The 21,252-nt window shown below is 53.3% G+C and overlaps 3 protein-coding genes across 4 annotated transcripts; 1 reads left to right on the top strand and 2 right to left on the bottom strand.

Moving 5' to 3' along the window:
- Nucleotides 1–6,402: 6,402 nt before the first annotated feature.
- On the bottom strand, nucleotides 6,403–11,566 carry BTBD19 (BTB domain containing 19). Of its 2 annotated transcripts, XM_063105333.1 has the most exons (8): nucleotides 11,481–11,566; nucleotides 9,955–10,168; nucleotides 9,775–9,828; nucleotides 7,776–7,835; nucleotides 7,118–7,186; nucleotides 6,912–7,043; nucleotides 6,667–6,792; nucleotides 6,403–6,537 (listed from the first exon to the last, which is right to left on the bottom strand). In XM_063105333.1, the coding sequence occupies exons 1-8, from the start codon at nucleotides 11,564–11,566 to the stop codon at nucleotides 6,403–6,405; spliced, it is 876 nt and encodes a 291-aa protein (XP_062961403.1). The 2 variants fall into 2 exon arrangements, with proteins under 2 accessions (XP_062961403.1, XP_062961404.1); XM_063105334.1 differs by lacking the exons at nucleotides 7,776–7,835; nucleotides 9,775–9,828.
- A 2,132-nt stretch (nucleotides 11,567–13,698) lies between these two features.
- Nucleotides 13,699–14,355, top strand: DYNLT4 (dynein light chain Tctex-type 4). The gene has a single exon (XM_063103999.1). The coding sequence runs from the start codon at nucleotides 13,699–13,701 to the stop codon at nucleotides 14,353–14,355; it is 657 nt and encodes a 218-aa protein (XP_062960069.1).
- Nucleotides 14,356–14,416: 61 nt separating this feature from the next.
- On the bottom strand, nucleotides 14,417–19,321 carry PLK3 (polo like kinase 3). The gene is made up of 15 exons (XM_063105972.1): nucleotides 19,034–19,321; nucleotides 18,757–18,864; nucleotides 18,552–18,668; nucleotides 18,268–18,397; nucleotides 18,095–18,182; nucleotides 17,182–17,277; nucleotides 16,892–17,090; nucleotides 16,651–16,774; nucleotides 16,381–16,472; nucleotides 16,049–16,142; nucleotides 15,828–15,911; nucleotides 15,572–15,734; nucleotides 15,291–15,420; nucleotides 15,012–15,125; nucleotides 14,417–14,896 (listed from the first exon to the last, which is right to left on the bottom strand). Exons 1-15 carry the CDS (start codon nucleotides 19,241–19,243, stop codon nucleotides 14,705–14,707), a joined length of 1,941 nt encoding a protein of 646 aa, XP_062962042.1. The 5' UTR covers nucleotides 19,244–19,321; the 3' UTR covers nucleotides 14,417–14,704.
- Between the last annotated feature and the right edge of the window lie 1,931 nt (nucleotides 19,322–21,252).

Genomic DNA, 21,252 nt, shown 5'->3' with positions numbered 1-21,252 from the left:
ATCCCATATAGGGATGGCAGGTTAGCTCATTTGGGTGAGCATGGTGCTGACAACACCAAGTCAAGGGTTAAAATCCCCTTACCGGTCATCTTAAAAAGAAAAGAAAAACATGCTCAAACAATACCAACATTGCAAAGAAATATTAACTTCTTTTACTTTAGATTGTCCAATTTAAAGTTCTCTCAGTGACTGGCAAAGATTAAGTTTTATTCTTTTTTGGTGACATAAACATGTCTTTGCCTTTTGTTAAGGTCTTGGATAGGTCTCAGAGCAACTTGACATAGATTCTAAGTTGATAAGTGGGAAGCCTTAACGAGACCCATCGCATAATTAACCAGTGACCAATTTCTTCCCAAATTTTTATGTTAAAGCTCCCTTCCTTGAGGTATCAAGGACATGGTTCTTTAATATCCACTAACAGTTTTACAAGCTGCCATTCAGTTACTTTACAGCTAGCTCCTTTGAGACATTGGAGTTGTAATGTATGTTCAGTCTCCCCTTTTGTTAATGAATTATCCATATTTTAAGAGAAAAAAGAAGGCAAAAATACCTTCGGGGTTGAAAAGACCTAACTTGACCTGCTGCAGGCATGGACCCCTAACCAAGAACCGCCTGGACCCCCTTTACTGGGACGATTCTCCCTTACTGGGACCTCCCTTTTGTCTGATGAGTGGTGGATTCCCTTTTCCTTTCCTTTCCTTTCCAAGGCTTGGCAGGCCGGTCTCCAATCCATGGAGCAAGAACACCTCACATGGGGCACCATTTTGTTGCTTTGCTTCACACAGATTTGTCACCTCTCTTCCCTTGGGTGATGGAACCACAAAAAGGATTACTCAAAGCCCATCTCTTCTGAGCAGTGAGAGACCCCAAAGGGGTTAATTTCCTGGAACCCTCAAAAGAGAGGCATTCCTTCCTCTGGAAATTAGCCACGAACTGGTGTTCTCTCTCCACGTTTATTCTCCAGACCAGGAAGTTACAGAAAAGGAACATAGGTGGGGTTTAACAATAGAGGCTAGTAACATCAGTGAAACAAGCAAAGTGACACTCCGTAATGCAATTTGCAAAAGCTTAAGTTGATCCACTGACAAAAGCTTGATCTTAGCAAATACTGTTTTTCCCTGAAGCAATTTCCCTAGTATTTCTACATATCAAGTGACTTGTCTGTCCTTGAGCCAGCAACTTTGCTGTGTTATAAAGACTTTATTTTTATTTATTTATTTATTTATTTTAAAAGATGACCGGTAAGGGGATCTTAACACTTAGCTTGGTGTTGTCAGCACCACGCTCAGCCAGTGAGCTAACCAGCCATCCCTATATGGGATCCGAACCCGGGGCCTTGGTGTTATCAGCACCGCACTCTCCTGAGTGAGCCAGTGAGCCACGGGCCGGCCCCCTGCTGTGTTACAAAGACTTTAGCCTGAGGAAAGTTTTCTTTCTTTCTTTTTTTTTTTTTTTAAAAAGATGACTGGTAAGGGGATCTCAACCCTTGGCTTGGTGTTGTCAGCACCACGCTCAGCCAGTGAGCAAACCGGCCATCCCTATATAGGATCTGAACCCATGGCCTTGGTGTTATCAGCACCGCACTCTACCGAGTGAGCCATGGGCCGGCCTTGAGGAAAGTTTTCTGTCTTTTGCAAGGTTAACATTTCTATATGTAATTCCAAAAGGTTAGGCTAAACCTGAGACTACAGGGCTTTGGAAAATAGGCCCTGTGAAATGCATATGCTTTATAACTGTTAGTGCTCTCTACACTTTTTCACCAAAGATCACGGATATCTTTTTTTATATCATTGTAGGACTATACCACAGTTAATTAACAGATAGATTATTTTCAATTTTCACTATCTAAACACTGCTGCCATGAAGCAGTACTAGAGGGTAGCCACATATTCAGTTGAGATAATGCCAAATAATTATCTTTACTCCATCTGCAATATATTTTTGTATAAAGTCCCTGACACAGAAATCTAACTTTATTTTCTTCTTTTTTTTTTTTTTTTTTTTTTGTCGTTTTTTCATGACCGGCACTCAGCCAGTGAACTCAGCCAGTGAGTGCACCGGTCAGTCCTATATAGGATCCGAACCCGCGGCGGGAGTGTCGCCGCACTGCCAGCGCAGCACTCTACCAAGTGCGCCACGGGCTCGGCCCAAACTTTATTTTCTTCTAAACAGTCAATTGCCTCTCATTTTAGATTGATGATATCTTGTTTTACAGCTCCTTTAAAACTCTTTATGGAATGAAGTGGCATTTAAATAAGGAAATAAAGTTATTCACTTAATATTTATAGAGCACTGATTATGTGACAGGGACTGAGGAAGCAGAAATGAATAAGGCACCACTACAGACCCCAGGGATCTTTCTCCAGGGAGATTCAGGTCCTCAGGAAGACAAGATGTATGATGAAATGAAAAAGGTAGCAGGAGGACACTTAACCAGAAGAGTAAATCTGGAGCTTGAGGACTAGTACCTTCAGGATGAGTGAATTTATTCAAAGGCAGTGGTTGAGAGAATAGCTGCTAGTATTCAGGAACCACTAGTTGTTTTGCTTTGTTTTTTTTACACCCTCAGGTTCTTTTTTTAAGTTCAAAATATTTTGATCCAAGGCATGGAAAAGGTGACCAGACCCTCCTCCCACAACCAGGCACACCAAGCCAGTGCCTTGGGGCCCATCCGGGGACCCAAGACATGGAGAAGGGGACTGGACACCCCCCCCCCACAACCAGGTACACTGCACCAGCACCTCAGGGCCTGCCTGGGGACCTGAGGTATGGAGCCAGGGACCAGGTGCACACCACAACAAGGCACACTGCCAGCACCAAGGAGCATGTCAAAAACATCACCTCCATGTGGGTGGCCCACCACAGCCACCACTATAACCATAGCTGCTGCAAAAGCAGCTAGACGCCACAGCCACCACACAGATGGTCCACCAACCACTGGAGTACATTGACACAAGGAGAGTCACCAGCAGATGTAAAGAAAAGAAGAGGATGTCTCTCTCCACAAAGCCCATTTCAGAGTGACAGAGGCATCTGCTCTATGATAATATTGGTGGACCTGACCACACCTCTCAGCATTGGACAGATCATCTAGGCAACAAATCAACAGAGTAACTGAAATTCTTTCTGAAGGAGAGAAGAAATCTAGGGTAACTCGAGGGGAGAGGGGAAGGGAGATAGGGAGAGATTAGACAAGGGGCATAAAGAATAATTATGATTTGTAACAATATATATGCTAGTAGTATTGATTTGATCAACATATCTCAATGTTCAACCCCCAAAATATGTATAATCAATTTTGATTCAATAAATAAATTAAAATAAATAAATAAAGTCCAAATATTTTAACACTTTCTTGTACATATTTGTGGAATACAGTGTGTTACTTCAATACATGCATATACTGTACAATGATTCACTTAAGGTACATAGCATAGTTTTGTACTTATTTGTCCACTACTTCTCCTCTTCACTCCCCCCCCCATAACCATTATCCTACTCTCTACTTCTATGAGAACTTTTTTTTTCTTTCAGATTTGACATATGAGTGATACCAAGCAGCATTTATCTTTCTGTGCCTAACTTCACTTAACATGATGGTTTCCACTTCCATCCATGCTGTTGCAAATGATACCATATTTTTTTATAGCTGAGTAGTATTCCATTCTGTATCTATCCCAGTTTTTTTTAAGCCATTCATTTGTTGATGGGCATTTATGTTGATTCCATCTCTTGGCTGTTGTGAGTAATGCTGCGATGAACATGGAGTACAGGTGTCTTTTTGATATACTGATTTTATTTCCTTTGGGTATATACCCAGTAGTGGGATAGCTGGGTCATAAAGTAGATCTATTTTGTTCTCTGTGGAAACTCCATGCTGTTTTCCACAATGGCTGTACCAATTTACATTCCAACCAACAGTGTAGGAGGGCTCCCTTTTCTCTGCACCCTCACCAGCATTTGTTTGTCTTGTTGATAATAGCCATTCTAACTGGAGATATCTCATTGTGGTTTTGATTTGCATTTCCCTGATAATTAGTAATGTTGAGCATTTTTCATGTTTTTGTTGGCCAGTTGTTGTATGTCTTGTTTTCAGAAATGTCTGGGGCCGGCCCGTGGCTCACTCGGGAGAGTGTGGTGCTAATAACACCAAGGCCCCGGGTTCGGATCCCATATACGGATGGCTGGTTCGCTCACTGGGTGAGCGTGGTGCTGACCACACCAAGTCAAAGGTTAAGATCCCCTTACCGGTCATCTTTTAAAAAAAAAAAAAAAAAAAAAATGTCTGTTCAGGTCCTTTGCCCATTTTTTAATTGGATTATTTGGTTTTTTGCTGTTGAGTTGAGTTCCTTATGTATCCTGGATATTAGCCCCTTGTCTGTGTTGCTTGCAAACACTTTCTCTCATTCTGTAAGTTGTATTTTTACTGCTTATAGTGTCCCTTGTTGTGCAGAAGCTTTTTAGTTTGATGTAGTCCCATTTGTGTATTTTTGCTTTAGTTGCCTGCGTCTTTGCTGTCTCACTCAAAAAAGTGCTGCCCACTCCCTTTTTGTGTAGTGTTTCCTGTTTTCTTCTAGTAGTTTTATAGCTTCATGTCTTAAATTTAGGTCTGTGATCCATTTGGAGTTGATTTTTGTATAGGGTGAGAGATAGGGATCTAGTTTCAATTTTCTGCATATGGATATCCAGTTTTCCCAAGCACCATTTATTGAAGAGGCTGTCCTTTCCCCAGTGTATAGTTTTGGCAGTTGGCTGTAAATGTGTGGGTTTATATTGGGACTCTATTCTATTCCATTGGATAATTGGTCTGTTTTTATGCCAATACCATGCTGTTTTGTTTACCATAGTGTTATAGTATATTTTGAAGTCTGGAAGCATGATGCCTCCAACTTTGTTCTTTTTGTTCAAGATTGCTTTAGCTATATGAGGTCTTTTGTGGTTCTGTACAGATTTTAAGATTATTTTCTATTTCTGTGAAGAATGTCATTGGTATTTTGAAAGGGATTTCATTGAATGTATAGATTGCTTTGGGTAATGTGGACATTTTGATTATGTTAATTCTCCCAACCCATGAACATGGGATAGCTGTCCATTTATTTGTGTCCTCAATATTTTTCACCAATGTTTTAGTTTCCATTGCAGAGGTCTTTCACCTCCTTCGTTAAATTTACCCCTAGGTTTTTTTTTTTTTTTTCTTTTCTATTCTTTCTTTTCTTTCTGTAGCTATTGTGAATGGGATTACTTTCTCAATTTCTTATTCAGCTATTTCATTATTGGTGTGTAGGAAGGCCTGTCGATTTTCGTGTGTTGATTTTGTATCCTGCCACTATACTGTAGTCTTTAGGGTTTTCTATGTATATGATCATGTCACCTGCAAATAGGAATAGTTTGACTTCCTCCTTTCCGATTTGAATGCCCTTTATTATTTTCTCTTGCCTTACTGCGCTGTGAAACCACTAGCAGTTTTGAGTGCCCTAAAAGTGAAATAAATTGTATTTTGTCCTGGAGCGCAATGGGGATGTTAAGGGACTTAAGGGAAGTAGGACTGGCAGTCTTAAGATAGGTCTGGCTAGGTGAGAAATGGCCTGAGGGGCCGCTGGAGTGAAGGCATGAAGATTAATAAAATGTGACAGGCAGGATAGGCTGAAGCAAGGGCTGGAGAACTGAACCAACTGGAAAGGTATCTTAGAGGATAGAAGCATGGGCCAGCCTGTGGCTCGCTCGGGAGAGTGCGGTGCTGGTAGCACCGGGGCCACGGGTTCGGATCCCATATAGGGATGGCCGGTTCGCTCACTGGCTGGGTGTGGTGCTGACAACACCAAGCCAAGGGTTGAGATCCCCTTACCGGTCATCTTTTTAAAAAAAAAAAAAAGAAGATAGAAGCAGCCTGAGGCAGGTGTGAGGAAGAGGGATAAGCCAGGAATGACATCCAGGTTTCTGGCGTAGGCACCCACCGAAATGAGAAACAGGATAGGGGGCAGAGCTGGGGAAAGACGGGAAGCTCGATTTTGCACTGAGCCTGAGGTGTCCGTGGGGCATTCAGGGAGGGAGCTCCAGGAGGCAGGTGTGGAAGTAAAGAGAGAGCTAAGCTGAAAAGGTATGAGTCATCAGAAGAGACCGGTGGACGAAGGTGCCCGGCTACAGGGTGTACAGTGAGGGCGTGGAGAGAAGGAAACCCTGTTTTTCGGGCGCCGCCCTCGCCGGGCTGCCCGGTGTAAGTCCCGTCCTCCCCGTCCCGCGCCCCGCCCCACCCCGCGCGCCCCACCCGCATGGCAGAAAGCGTTTTCCTGGCGCCGCGCCCCGACGCGCATGCTGGGAGCGGAAGCCGGTTCCGGGCGCCGAGCACTTCGGGAGCTGTAGTTTCAGGCAGGCCCAGGAGTCCTCGCAAGTCCTGGAGTTGGGTCACTTGAAGGGCAGGTCCAGAAAGCGGTGATGTTCCCGGGGCAGGGTGCCCCTCCGGCGGCGGCACGGGGCGCCCCGGGCCGCATCCCCTCTCTGCAGGGCGTGGCACTTCCACGCCTCCACGATCTGCTCCGCCTGCAGGGGAAGGCCGGTCACCGCGGAGTACCGCAATGCCCTCGCCCCGCAGAGCCTAGGCCGGGCCGCGCCCCCCGCGCTTTGTCCCCACGCTGCTGAATGGATGTGAGCCTAGTTCCGCGTCCGCACCGGGATAAGCGGCTCCCGCCTGTTCTGCTCTTCCAGAGCGCTCAGCTCCGCCGGGGCCAGCAAGGCCAGTCTCAGCTCTCGAACCACCGGGGCTGCCACCTCGGCCACAGGTTTCTCCAGCACCGCCTGCGAACGCCAGCTCTGAGCCCGGGCGGGACGGGGGCACCTGCCCCGCTGCCCGCTTGCTGGACTCCTGCGGCCCGCGCAGCCTTCAGCGCCCTCGCGCTCCCCCAGCCCCAACTCACCGCGCCCACGCGCGCCCAGCTCCTGGCCGCCCGGACAAGCTCAGCCTCGTCCACGCAGAGCTTGTCGCTGCGCAGCAGGGGCAACAGCGCGACCGCCGACAGCTCCAGGAAGCCGCGGGTGCGGAGCGCCTCCTGCGGGCCGGTGTGTGGGTCAGTGAGGAGCAGAACGGAGTGTGGGTTAAGAGTATGACGATGGGGAGCTGTACCTGGCTGTGGGCCTCTATGAAGGCTATGCAACGCTCCTGCAGCGGCCCCAGGCCAAAGGTTACGGCCACCTAGGGGCAGAATGAGGGAGGTCAGGTTGGAGACTGGAGAGGCAATGTAGCCAGCCCTCCACACTGGGGACTACCATTGCACGGCTGACCCTAGCACTAGTAGGGAAGGCTGACAGGGCCCATGGTCTGCCAGGAAACTGGGCCCAGTGCAGGGCCTCGTTCTCATGCACATGCTGGTGGACTTACATGCTGATGGACTCACTCAGCAACCTGCTCTTCACTACAGGAGACCATGCTGTGTCCTTCAAACCCCAGCTGGGGGCCTAGGCTTGGCTTCTAAACTCCACATCCCACTCTTCCCCCCTGCCCCAAGTCCATCTGAGAACCAGTCCCCAACCCTGATAGAAAGAAGAGAAGCAAAGACCTCAGCCCCTTCAACTCCTGCACCTCACCCTGCTGATGTACTCAGGATCCCACAGATCTTGGCACAGAATTCATCCTATAAACATCCTTGGAATACCTCTTCTGACCTCCACCCCATGTACCCCAGTTGTTCCAAGCCAGACAGGAGGTCTAGGCTACTGTCACCTGGGAGCCCAGTCCCACACTGAAAGCCAGACTCCTCCCAGGCTGTTCAGCAAACACCCACCTGCAGGGCCTCACAAACCAACTCCACATCCAGCACCTTCACCACAAACTCCAGGCACAGCTAGGAACAGAAATGAATGTATGTTATGTGGAGATGTCCCTGCTCCAAGACCCCAGTCATACCCTAGAAGCAGTGAGCAGGCTTGGAGCAGTAAGTCACCCAGACTCCTAGCAGTCCCTCAGGCCCATCCTGACCTCCCAGGCCAGGGGAGGCAGGGAATTGCCAGGGCCTGAGACTTGGCAAGCCTAGAGGGACTGGAGACTAGCAAAGCTAAGCCCAGCAGCCCACCTTCTACCACATTTGCCACTAATAAGACCAGATAAGAGCCATGCAAAAAACAACTCTCTCAATCTTCGTCCACTTGTTCCTTCCTGACTCAAGGACACTTGTTTTTACCAGAAACTTGAATTTTATCTGTGACCTCTCCCTCTCATCCTCACACCAGAAAAGCACTGGGTCACGCCAGTTTCACCTCCTCTCTCAGAGCCATCCACCTGTCTCTTGGGCTTCCCCTGCCACCCATATCCTGACCATGTCATCTCTTTATAATTTTTTTTTTTTTTTTTGGTGGCTGTTCGGTATGACCTTGGTGTTATAAAGCTGCACTTTAACCAACTGAGCTAACTGGTCAGTCCCCACATCATCTCTTGACTTGAGTGCTACACTAGCCTCCTGACTGGACCAGCAAGTCTTTCCTCCCAGTCGCTTCTCCCTAAGCTTCCAAATCTTCACTCCCTTACCTAAAACCTTCAGTGAATCTACACTGCCATCTGGTTAAAAAAAAAAAAAAAAAAAAAAAAAAAAAGGTCCAATTCTTGAAGGCCCTGCGTGAACTGGCCCTGGCACCCCCTCCAGTCTCATTTTGCCTTTCCCTCTTTGCAGACTCTTAGTCCATCCACACCAAGTGTCTCACTAGCTCTTTTGGTGCCTCTGTGACTAGAATGCCATCTTTCCCAGTCCCCCTCTCATTAAAATCCTATTTGTTTCATCAGGTCCAACAGAAGTGTTTCTGTGGAGTATACATAAAGCAGATGTATTTCACAGGGCCTGGTTTTCCAAAGCCTTGCAGTTTCAAATGTTAAACTTGCAAAGGACAGGAAATTTTCCCCAAGCTATCGTCTCTGTTGTAAGATAAAGAAATGTAACACAGCAAGATTGCTGGTTCAAAGACAGACAGGTTACTGATTGATATGTGAAGATACTGGGAAATTGCTGTAAGAAGAGAATATTTGCTAAGATCAAGCTTTTGTTGCTGGATCAACTTGACTTCCTGCAAATTGCATTATGGAATGTCTCCTTGCTTGTCTTACTGAATGTTACCAGCTTCTTTTGTTAAACTTGTTAAACTATACTTAGCAAAAACCCCACTTATGCTCTCTTCCTGTAACTTCTTGGTCTGGAGAATAAATGCAGGAAGAGATCCCCAATTCGAGGTTAATTTCCCAAATGGAAGGAATGCCTCTCTCTTGAGGGTTCTGGGAGATTAACCCTTTTTGGGGCTTCTCACTGCTCAGAAGAGATGGGCTTTGAGTAATCTTTGGCGGCTCCATCACCCAGGGGAAAAGGGGTGATAAATCCATGGGAGGCAAAGCAACATGTTTCCTCCTCCAGGAAGTCTCCTCTCCCTGGTGGCAGGACTAGAGAGGCCCTCCGTACAGTCTCAGCCCCGATTACCCTCATCTCTCACACTTCTTACGCCACCTAGTTAAATGTTTTCATGTGTCTATCTCCTCTCTGGAGAACAGGGATCAAGGGTCTTATCCTTGTATAAACAGCACCAGCCATAAACACCTCCTAGGCCCCCACAGCACACACAGGGCATGCATGGATCCTTTTGTACACAGCCACACACACATCCTACTTACATGGAGAGATACCCATACTTCTCTCTGTGTGGACACACGTGAGAGTGAAGCAGGCCAGAGTGAGTGTGAAGCAGGGTGTGAACTGAACCCATGAGAAGCAAGGGAAACGAGATGAGCCTGGCACAAAAACCCACCTCTCGCAGTTCCTCCAGCCCGTACTCCACAGCCGCTGTCAGCACCTCCAGCACCTGCCAAGTGGGTAGTTGGGGAGCAGAAGGGAGTTTCCCCTGCCCTCAGCCCACAGTGTGATGGGCAAACTCCTGCCTCTTGCACCCCTAGCCTTTCCCACCCAGGCCCCTGCTCAGTAGGCTCACAGAGTGGCGGTGCAGCTTGACACTGTTGGTATAGAGGAACTCCAGCACCGCCAGGAAGGCCTCAGCTGGAATGGTGCTTAGCACGACAGGACTAGGCACACCAGGGCCCGGCTCTGCTCCCAGAAGTCGCTGGAAAAAGTTGCATCTGCAGGCCAACAAGCACCGATGGGCAAATACCTCTTGCCGTTCTTGACCGACTACAAAGCGAACATCACTGTGGGAGAGAGGGGCAGAGAGCCAGGGGAAAGGAGGCCAGAGTCTAGAGTTCAACTTGAGCTTTGCCTTTGCCTACTCTGAGCCTTAGTTTTTTTATCTGTAATGTAAGACATAGGGCTTAGTCCTTCCCATAGAAGGCCTGAGACACACAGGCCTGAGTTCTAGTACCAGCTCCACCCTGTGGTACCACAGGCAAGTGACTTCTTATCTTTGGATCTCAGGTTTCTCACCCATGAAATGGGACGGTAATCCTAAAGCTCAGGTCTCAGAGGAGGTGACTATGTTTGATCACTTAGGGGTCACCAAGGCTGCTGCAAGCAAGATTGATCCTACCCATCCCTCTCCTCCCTAGCCTGAGTCTTGGGGGCAGAAAATCTCCTCTTGGCTCCTCCTCCAATAGCTGCAAACTCAGCTTTTTTCAGCCCTCCTCTAGGCAGGATGGTGTGGGGGTGTGGGGTGCAGGGTGAGCATTGACTGCAAACAGACACAACAGTGATGCACCATCATGAGGCCAGACCACATTTTCCATCCTCATCATCACTTCCGGCCCCAGCCCCTGGGCCTCTGAACAAGGTTTGGAATAAGAGGTAGGAGATGAAACTTTGGCTTCCTGGAGCCTCCCAGCCCCAGGTCCAAGTCCTGGGGTTCCCATTTTACAGGCCAGACTGTGATCCCCAAAAAGTAGGGTTATGGGAGTCACCAACTCTTGGGGATGAGCCCAGATCTGAGACAGTGGGAACAGAAAGCTGCATTCTTGTTCTCCTGACCAGTCCTGGCCCCTATAAACTCTATCCCTAGTTTCAGACACCACTAGCATCCTGAGCAAGCAGTGAGTGGTCAGCACCGTTGAGCTAATTCTTGTCTGGAACTCTGGCTCAATCTTTTGAGCTTAGTTCCTCATGTGAATTCCCAGTTCCCAGAACAGTTCATGTGTCCTTTACCTCTTCAAGGAGGGAGGTCCCAACACCAAATGGAGCATTGGGGAGGGAGATCAAGTTACATCCCATCCCTTAGGATCCTGGGGGCTTAGGGCTCTTTCCTCATCTGCAGGGAGCTCAAGATCCAGAGAAGGAAGGGCTTTGCCTAAGCTTGCCCAGCAGCTCTAGCCTCTACCGCCCCTCATCTCTGCCTCTCAGGGTATCATGGACACTGAGGAGCCAGGGGCATCCTCTACACATGACTTCCCCACAGACCGAGTTCACCAGGGAGGAGGACCACATTCTAATTCCCAGCCTCTTCTTCACCAAGGGCCTCCTCAGAGTCCTAAGGCCCAGCAGAGCCAGCTAAAGAAAACCCACAGACATCCTCACCTGTATCGGGGGTTGTTGATGAGGCTTCGGAGTGCTGTGGAAAAGGGCGCAGCCTCCCCACGCACAACCAGTCCTGGGGTCTCCATGGGCAGGGTGGGGCAGGGGGAGAAAGTGGGTGGAGTGGCCAGGGAGGCCCGGGCAAGGCCCTAGTGCTGGTGAGGAGACTTAGGCCTGACAGGGAGGGGCAGGGGCTTGGAAGGCTGGTTTGCTAAGTAAAGTTTAGTGATGGAGTAGGAGGCCCCGGTTCCTGAAGAAGGCATCAGAAGCCAAAGGCTCAGGAATAGGAACAGACACAGGGAGGGGCCAGTTGAGGACAAGGCTGGAGTGGCCTGTAGTCCGAGAGAGGCTGGCGGCAGACAAGGCCCTGGCTGGGAGCCTGCCCAGGCAGCGCCGGGTGGAAAGCCTGTGAGTTTCCATGGAAACTGGAGCCTGGTCTGAGAGGAGGCCCCGCCCACCTACCCGAAGGCCCAGGGAAAACTTCAGCCCTTAGAGCGGCCCTAGGCAGAGTCCAAGGGTCCTAGCACCCTGGCCCCTGCCTGCCCTGGGTTCAGAGTTCAAACTCCCCACCCTCCTAATCCTTTCCTACCTCACAGGCACAAAGGGTCTGGATCAAGTTTGCCAGGCCGGGGGAATCCTCACTCAACAGGGAAAATCCTGGCCCCCATGGATGGTTTTTAGGGCCCAGACCTGGCTTGTTTGGGAGGAGGCAATCCAAGCCCTCCCAGAGGGGAGTCAGGTGAGGAGGTGTCAGCTCTAAGAGGCGTCACAGCCTCTGGCATCCCTGAAATGCAAACGGGGGGGGGGGGGGGCGGGTGGCAATCTACGTACTGGGGCACACAAGAGGTGTGGCCAGCTGTGGACAGGCCCCAGGGCACTTAGGTCAGTGAGGGTCAGGAGGCTGGACAAGGGTTCACCACCAAGTCACTGCTGCTGCTGCATCAGGCCAGGCTCCTAAGAGCTGAGTCAGTGGGCTCCCCTCCCCTGCACACCGCCCTGAATTAAGGAAGTCGTCCAAGCCACACCCTAGCTCTGCGTCTGGAGCGGAAATGTTTGTCCTTGCCGAGGCCGATGGGGAGACGATAGAGCCATGACGTGTGGGCCTCCTTCCTGTGGGCCCGGATCCTAGATTCCTGAGCAGCCACCCCCGCAGCCTCAAGGTCTCCCCACATCTTAGGCCTCTGTGACTTGATCACAAGTGGCTGGTCATCTGGCCATTTCACAAGGGGAGAAATGGACAGTGGCTCAAGAGCTCTGGGGGAGGGGGACACTTTTCTGACCAGAGCACCTCTACAGCATCTGCCCCCTCAGTTGTCCCCGCTGTGGTAGAATGGCCCCTATTCCCTGATGACTCAGGGGTACCCCACACCCAGCACATGCTCACAGCAGTAACACTTAGGTTAAGCCAGAGACGGACTGGCAGGAGGGACTCTGGGAGGGAGGAATGCTTGCCCCAGCAGCCATGGCAACTCCACAACACAGGCCCTTCCCCTCCCACCTGGCGGTCAGGCCAGCCAGGCAAGGGCTGTGGAGCCAGGAGAGAACTCAGAGGCCAAAGGCTGCAGGTGACTCAGGTGCCTGAGGGAGTTTCGGGAGAAGAGGGTAGCCATCCCATAACTGATTCTGGGGGAGGAGGGGTCAGAGGCCAAAAGCAGAAGGCAGAAGAAACTTCACGAGTTGCCTTTCCCCAGCCTGCACCAGTTGTGAGGGAGATCATTGTGACAGCCACCATAGAGCAGATGAGGGTGGAAGATGATTGGACTCAGTCCCCGGAGGGCTAGAAGGATTTGTGGGGTTGAAGGAGTTGGGCCTGTCCCTGCCTCCTGGTTAGGGGTTGAAGGCCCCACTTCCACTGTCCAGGCTGAGGCAGAGGCCAGCTACACCTCCCCCTTCTCCTGCTGGTGAAGTCAGGTGGAAGGGAGAAAAGGAAGTATACTTAGAGCTCACCTAGGAAAGGAGTTCATGGGGGCAGGGACTAGCCCTCGATCACAGTGTGAGCAGCATCCTTTTCCCTGCTTTTGTCCCTAACAGCCCTTAACCCTCTAAGCACCCAGGAACCCCCGTGGCCCCTGACTATTGATCCACGTGTTCCACAAACACAGGTAAGAAGGGATTAGGGGGTAAAAACCGTGAACACCCTCAAGCAAGAGACTACGTTGTGTAGAAAGATGGCTAGAGAAGGCCACCCTGTCTGAGTGCGTGTCTTCCAGCCAGCAGGTCCATGGCTGGTCGGCCTCTGCTCCCCGGACACCAGGAGGAGACTGCCAAAGACCCTGGGCCCAAACTATCACCAGTGCGACCCGCAGGCCGCCTGCCCGGCATCGATGAGACCCGACCCACAGGCCTAGCCCTGGCCTCCCGCCGTGGCTCTGTGCTGGGCCTAGCCACGTCCTTTTCACGCCGCAACTCACTGGCAGGGCCGGGCGTGGCTCCTGGGAGTCGCCGACCCTCCCTGGGCCCATTGCCCCCTACAGGCTCGCGGATCAGCTTTTCAGGGTTGCCCCTGGCGCCCGCCCGTCGGGCGGCGCCCTCGTACCGCACTGAGCCGGCGCCGGGGCAGCGCTGGGAAGCAGCGCGCGCACAGCAGGCCCTGGAGGCGGCGCTGGCCGCGGGGCTGCGCAACACATGCTACTCGGGTGCCGAAGCCGGGCGGCTGGCGCAGGAGCTGTGCGAGCAGGTGCGCGTGCGCCTGCGCGAGCTCAGCCCACCGCGCTACAAGCTGGTGTGCAGCGTGGTGCTGGGGCCACGTAGCGGCCAGGGCGTGCGCGTGGTCAGCCGCGCGCTCTGGGACACTGCACGCGACGGGCTCGCCTCTGCCGCCTTCACCAATTCCTCGCTCTTCGCGGTGGCCACGGTGCACGGGCTCTACTGCGAGTGAGCAGGCCTCCAAGTTCTGCAAAACGGTTTATTATCCCAGGAGGAGGCCCCCCTGGGGCTCACATCCCAATAAATAAAAGTCTGTTAATAAATAAAAGTGGTCCATAAATAATGCCCCCGAGCTGGAGGCTAAGGCTCAGGCTTATCTCGGAGACAAGGTAGGTGACAGCGAGTTCCAGCCGCCCCCAACTCCAGTAAAGCTGGTCCCTGATTCCCTGGGGGACTAGGCACAGAGCCCCCAGTGAGGCACCAAAGGGACATGGAGGGCCACAAAGGCAAGGGCCATAGCCTCACTGGCACAGGCCTCAGGCCTGAGGGTTTGGGTTGTCGTCTGCTCTGCAGGTTAGGGTCTAGGCTGGGCTATGGTCCCGGAGTAGGCACAGAGCATAACGGAGCCGCTGCCGCAGGTCTGGGGAGCAGCCCAGCTGCCGAAGGTGGGAAGCGAGGTAAGTACAAGCATGGCGATTCCGGGCCACAAAGGTCACAAGGAGGGGCTCCCAGCCACTGAGGATCAGTTTGGTGTGGTCCCCATAGAAGTTCACCTGTGCACAGGAGGGTGACACTGATCAGGGCCTAGGCCTCAGGACTAATTTCCTCCCCAGCACCCTGGGCCTCCCAGACCTTCCACCCAGCACTCCAGGACGGGCTCTTACTTACCTGGACAGTGCCATCACTAAACAGCATGAGTAGGGCCTGATCAGTCTTGACCCACTGCAGCAGCAAGGGTGGGGCAGGCACCTCCACCTCTTCTACACTGGGTAGATCTCCACCCTGGGAACAGGGGCAGGATAGGTCACTGATATGAGTCAAACCCCCTCCCTATTGATGTCCCCTTACAGGTTCAGCCTCTAGCTTTGAGCCCCCCCCCCAAAAAAAAGGAATCAGAAAGGATCAGGATGTGCTGGTCCTCAGTGTGCCCCACCCCAGCCCACACACCTTCATGAGGTGCTGCTCCATGTAGGAGGTGAAATACCGCAGGACGCCCAGCTGAGGCTGCAGGGCCCGGGGCACAGAACCCACAGAGAAGGAGAAGTGCTTTGTGCTGGTGGGGTTGTAGTGCACAGTCCTGGAAGTGCGGAGGCAGAGGTCAGAGGGAGCCCTGCACCAATGTCCCTCCCCTGAGAAACCCCAGGTCCCCGAGCCCAGGAGAACAAAGCAAGGTGCAGCCCTGCTGGGTACAAGAGCCTGGATCCAAGGCACCCCATAATAGCACTTACTTCCTATTAGCCGACAGGGCCATGTGCGTGCCATCGTTGAACAGCACAGCTACACGGTGGCTGGACAGTTGATATCCAAATCCAAACTTGTTGGAGTAGTCAACCCACTTGCTGACCCACACCAGAGGCTCTGGCTGTGCCAGGGGGGCCGGGTTCTGTTCCGCTGTCACAGGAGAGTAGGGGGTGAGGACCTGTTCCTGGCCTCCCAGCCAAAGAACTCCCACCACCATTCACATGTACCGGACCCCAACCTCACCTGGGGGCATGAAGGCCACGCAGTTTCTCAGAGCACAGAGGGCTGACTCCACCACTGTGGCCACAGTCAGACCTTCTTCAAACCCTGAAGAGGACCAGGCACTGGAATTTAGGCATTAGCTCCCCAGGACCTAGACATGTCCCTCTGCCCACTTCTGCCCTCTGGCCCTTAATCTCAGCCCCAGCAACCTCTAGCACCTGTCATCCTCCCTGGCTCCTCACCATCTCCACTGCTCGCCAGTGTCCCACGGGGAGAGCTGTCTTCAGGTGCTGTCTCTACCAGGCTGACAAGGGCTGGACCAGAAGCTGCTGGAGCCTGGAGGATTAAGAAGAAGGGGAGAGTGAGATAGGCCCCGAAACCCAAATCCTTGAGAGTCCATGGCCCGGCCCTGCCCTGGCTCCCAGGGCACCCCAGGTCAGCCCCGCCTGGCTAATGAGACAGCCAATTAGGCCACCACGAGGTTGGATGCTTCACCAGCCTCTTTTATCCGGGCTTCCCTCAGCTGCTAGGGTGGGGGTGAGTCAGGGCAACAGTGCCCACGTGAGCACCTCACCTCAGGCCTGGCATCCCGATGGCCAATGGACGTGCGCATGAGGCCGCTCACCAAGCAGGAGACTTCATCCCGCTCCTCGGGATGGTTCTTACCTGGAGGTGAGGGATGATGTAGCCCTCAGTATCCTGCCCAGCCCACTTGATTCCCACAGGGCTGAAAGAGCCAGGCCGTCCCAGGTGCCTGTGTAGCACTCACGCCCCCCAGGAGTGCACAGGCACCTGCGCTCTCGCGTCCCCTCTGCACCCTCAACCCACTGACACCCAGACTCACTCTTCTTCTTCCTGCCAAAGAGGCTCTTGGTCACTTTGGCGAACAGACTCTTAGCCGGGTTGGGGGGTGTCAGGTCTGGGACTGTCACACAGCTGCTGACAGGGAGCCGGTCAGGGGTGTAGCCCTGGGGAGTGCAACCATGTGAACAGAGAAGAGAGGCCCCTGGGATCCTGTCTCCTGCCCCCATTCAATCCCCTGGGAATATGCAGACTGGACTTGGATGTCGGGGGGAGCCACAGACCTTAGTAAAGAAGTCATGGCGCAGGATCTGGTCAATCGAGGGGCGGTCTCGGGGTGAGGCCCGAAGGATGGCAGCCAGGAGCTGGCGGGCAGGCAGTGAGAGGCTGGCAGGCAGCGTGTAGTGAACCTGCTTGATGCAGCGGTATGTCTCCTTCAGGTCAGCCGTCTCAAAAGGGGGCCTCCCACAGAGCAGTGTGTACCTGTGGGGCAGAGATAAGGGGGTCAGGAGTAAAGTGGAGGGTATGCCCCACCCACATACCCACAATCTGTCTGCCACTGACTCGGACTCACATGACACAGCCCAGTGACCACACATCTGCCTCGGGGCCATGGCCCTGTCTCAGTAGCACTTCTGGAGCGACATAGTTGGGGGTGCCACAGATGGTCCTTAAAGAGGGTAGGGAGAAAGAAGGGAAGGCTCAGACCCAGCCCAGCAGCACCCCCTTCACTACCCCTGCTGTGACTCCAGACAAAGCATCTGCCTGTCACCAAAGGCCAGAGAGCTCATGCTTGTTCTGGGACAATGGATGCCAGGGATGGCAGCTGAGTCTCCGCCCACCCGCCTGGCCCAGCTGCTCAGCTGCTCTGCAGGACAGGGGGAGGCCCTGACCCCCAGCCCAGCCCCCTCCTCCAGGGTCAACACACGGTGGATCGCTGATCCCTTCCCCCATTCCCGTCTGTCAGACACCCATCAGGCTGTCTCTCACCTCCCATGGTTTGTGCCACACACACCCCAACACCAGCTGTCACATACCCCATAACCATTCATCTGTGTCACACACACCCAGTCACATTGGCCACAGCAGGGTCTTCTTACACGTACACGGGTCTTGTCCCACCACTCCCACACTCTCAGTCTGTCTCTTACACACACACACACACACACACACACACCTGCCTATGTCACCTTCCCCATCCATACATGGTGTCAGTCACACACCTCCAAGAATCCTTCCACCCCCAATTGTCTCAGGGACTCAGGTAACCTACCCCATCTGCGTCACACACCCATGTAACCTTCTCCACCAGTCCCAGTAACCCAGCTGTCACCTTCACTTTCACACATACATGAACAGCCCATCACCCCTTCCCCACTTATCACATGCACACATCAGGCACTCACCTCCCACATACTCACTGTCTGTCACGCACATCGCCTGTGTCACACAGACTATGGCCACCACCCCTTTCCTCAAACACTCACTTCTTCCTCTGCTCCGGGGGCTCCAACCGGGCTGCCAGCCCAAAATCCCCCACCTTCAGTTCCATGTTCTCAGTGATGAAAAAATTTCCTGGATGGGGACAGAGAGGTGTGTCACATTCTTTCCTCCCTCTCTCCCTCCCCACCCCCTCATCTTGCTGGCCCAGGAGTCTCACCCAGCTTGAGGTCCCGGTGCAAGATGCCCCGCTGGTGCAAGTACTTGAGGCCGGAGAGGATCTGTCGCATGAAGTAGCGCACCTCAGGCTCCAAAAGGGTGTGCCGGGCCTTCCAGATGTGGGCCAGGGACTGCAGAGAGCCACTGCCTCAGCCCTTGTTCCACCCTCCCTGACCCTCCCTATCTGCGCTCTCTGAACAAGGGACAGGGCCACAGCTTTGGGTCTTAAGACACTTCCCCCTTCTCTCCCCCATCCCCATCCCTGCCCCAATCACCATCCCTCACCTTTCGGCTGCAGAGCTCCAGGAAAATGTATATGTTGTCAGCATCCTCGAAGTAGTGCGAAAAACGCACGATGTGGCGGTGCTGCAGGTCTCGGTGAAGCTCAATTTCGTTTAGGATCTGCGACGGGGGCGCGGGGTTGTCATCCTTCCAGGCTTCCCACGCCACCGTCCCCACCCTGCCCCTAGTCCGCTGGGACTAGACCCACCTTCTCGCGCTGATGCGGCTTGGAGACGCGGCTCTGCGGGATGACTTTGACCGCGTAGGCGCTGCCGGTCTCTGTGTCAGTGGCCTCGTAGCAGCGGGCGAAGCCCCCCTGCGAGGAAGGGGCATCAGGCCGGGCGTTCCGAGGGAGGCCGGGTCTGGCCCTCAGACGTCCCCGCGTCGGGGTCAAGCGCCCCCGCCCGGCCCGGCGCCGGAAAGGAGGCTGGCCGGGCCCCCCTCCGCCCCCGCTGGCATCATCCCCCGGACGGCCCCCGGCCCACCTTGCCCAACAAGCGGCCTTTGAAGTAAGTGCGGCCGCTGCGCGGGTCCGTGATGAGGCGCACAGGGTCCGGCACCGGCGGCCCGGCCAGCATCTCCAGCTCAGGTCCCGGCAGGGCACTCTGAGGCGGCCCGGGCCCCGCGGGTGGCGCGGGCGGGACGGCCGCACGCTGAAAGGGGCGCGGGGACAGGAAGCCGGCGGCGGGTTCCATGCGGGCGGCGCGTCGCAGCGCGGACCCGGCTTGTTCTAGGTTCCGCCAGGCCCCGGCCGCGCGTGGAGCTGCCCGGATTTGCTATGCCGCGTTCCCGCCCGAGGGAGCCCGGCGTTTTTATCAATGAACTCCTGCCCCCTCCCCGTCCACTCGTCACAGAGGGCCCCGCCCCCTTCCTGGCGGTGAGTCACGAAGAAGCCACGTCCCCTCCCAGGCCTTACGTCACCCAGAAGCTCCTCCTCCCACCAAACACACTTCGAGGCCCCGCCTCCTGGTCACGCCTTAAAGATACAGCCGTACAGCTAGTCACCGTGCAGGTGGGACCAGAACGTAAGGGCCGATTGATCCCTGTACCTCCACCCACCATGTCTTGGTGGCTGCTGGTCCAGCTAGTGGGGGCCCCTTTCTTTCCCCATCTTTCGGGGCGTATGCTGAAGTCCTAGTGGGGGCCGGGCATCGGTGGGGGGAGTCTCCCCAGCAACTAAATGGATTAGCGTTCCGACAGAAGTGGAGAGGAAGGGGCGGCGCTCGCTTTTGCCTGGGCGCGTCACCGACACTCCCTTTTAAATGCGCGGGATACTGTGCGTGTCCTACGTCCTCGGCAGGAGCCCCCAGGCCCATCCCAGTGCTGCCCCCTTTAGGGCCTGGGTGGAATGGCACACTCCCCAGCCTGGCTTGCTTGGCCCTCCCTGGGGCTGCCAGGCTGGGCTTAGGGGTCAGACTGGTATTCAAGGCTTTTCCCATGCGCCAGGCAGCATCTTCCGCTACCCACTTCCTCACTCTTGAGGGGCGGGAACTCGGGCTCCTGCGAAGTCCATGTTCCCCTCCCCTGAAAATACCCACTGCCCTGGGTCAGCAGACAGAAGGCCAGAAAGTGAAGAATGGGAATTGGGTTTTCTCAATTGCTAATGATGGGCAATTGGACAGCTAGTCCTGGGGCCATTTAGTTCCCTAGACCCCTGCTCAATGTCCACCCTTCCCAGAGCCAGAGACAGTGGTGGGGTCATAATTCCTCTGGAGTGTTTGTCCCGGGATCACAGGCCTCCTCCTGATCTCGTCTGTCTCACCTCTCTGCCCTCCCTCTGTATTATTCAATCAATTACTAAGCCATTCAGTCCTTAAAAATTTATTGATGTTATACTAACAAGGTCAAGGGTTTGGATCCTGGGATGGCCAGCCACCAAAAAAAAAAATTATTGAGAGCACCTGCTAAGTGCTAGGCACTGTCTTGAAGAACACTCGTCAGTTGTAGCCCACATTTCGTTTACATTCTGCTGATGGAAACAGACACTAGGCAAGAACCAAACGATGTAATTGCAGGCTGTGAAAAGTGCTGTGAAGGAAGTAAACAGAAGAGTAAATGAAGAGCTTACTTTAGAAAGAAAAGACAACAAATATTTATTGAGTACCTCATTCCTGTGAAGTCCTATCTCCCAAATATCTCTGATATGTAGCCACTTGGGTACATCTTCCCCTCACATCCTGGTCTGGGTCAGTCTCTCTCATTGGGATTATTGCCACCGCACCTTGCTGGTCTCCCAGCCTTTGGTCTCATCTCCATGTCATCCCCGCTGCATATGCTGTCAGAGGGATCCCACCCAATCCCTCTTCAGACCCACAAGGGCCTACTTCTCCAACCTTGCGCTTCACAGCCAGTGAAGAGAGACCCAAAACAGCCTGAGATGTGAAGAAATCCTAGTAGCGCTGATGAGAGAGGGGGAGTGGGGGATGGGGGTGGGCAGGAAGGCCTGAAGTGCCACGCTCAGGAGTTTGACCTTTATACCTCCAGGGCAGCAACTTTCCAGGGGGGAGATGGCAGTGGCAGGGCTAGTAAGGACAAATCACCAGGGTAAATGGGTCAGAGGCACGTAGAGCTTCAAAAGGCACATTCAATACTGTCATTTTTTTTTTTTTTTTTTTTTGGCAGCTGGTCAGTGCGGGGATCCAAACCCTTGACCTTAGTGTTACCAACACCACACCCTAACCAAGTGAGCTAACCACCCAACCCC

Source organism: Cynocephalus volans, chromosome 8 (genome assembly GCF_027409185.1).
Source record: "Cynocephalus volans isolate mCynVol1 chromosome 8, mCynVol1.pri, whole genome shotgun sequence".
NCBI classification, from domain to species: domain Eukaryota; kingdom Metazoa; phylum Chordata; class Mammalia; order Dermoptera; family Cynocephalidae; genus Cynocephalus; species Cynocephalus volans.
The sequence above is the reverse complement of the archived record's forward strand: the minus strand, read 5'-3'. Positions and strand labels throughout refer to the sequence as shown.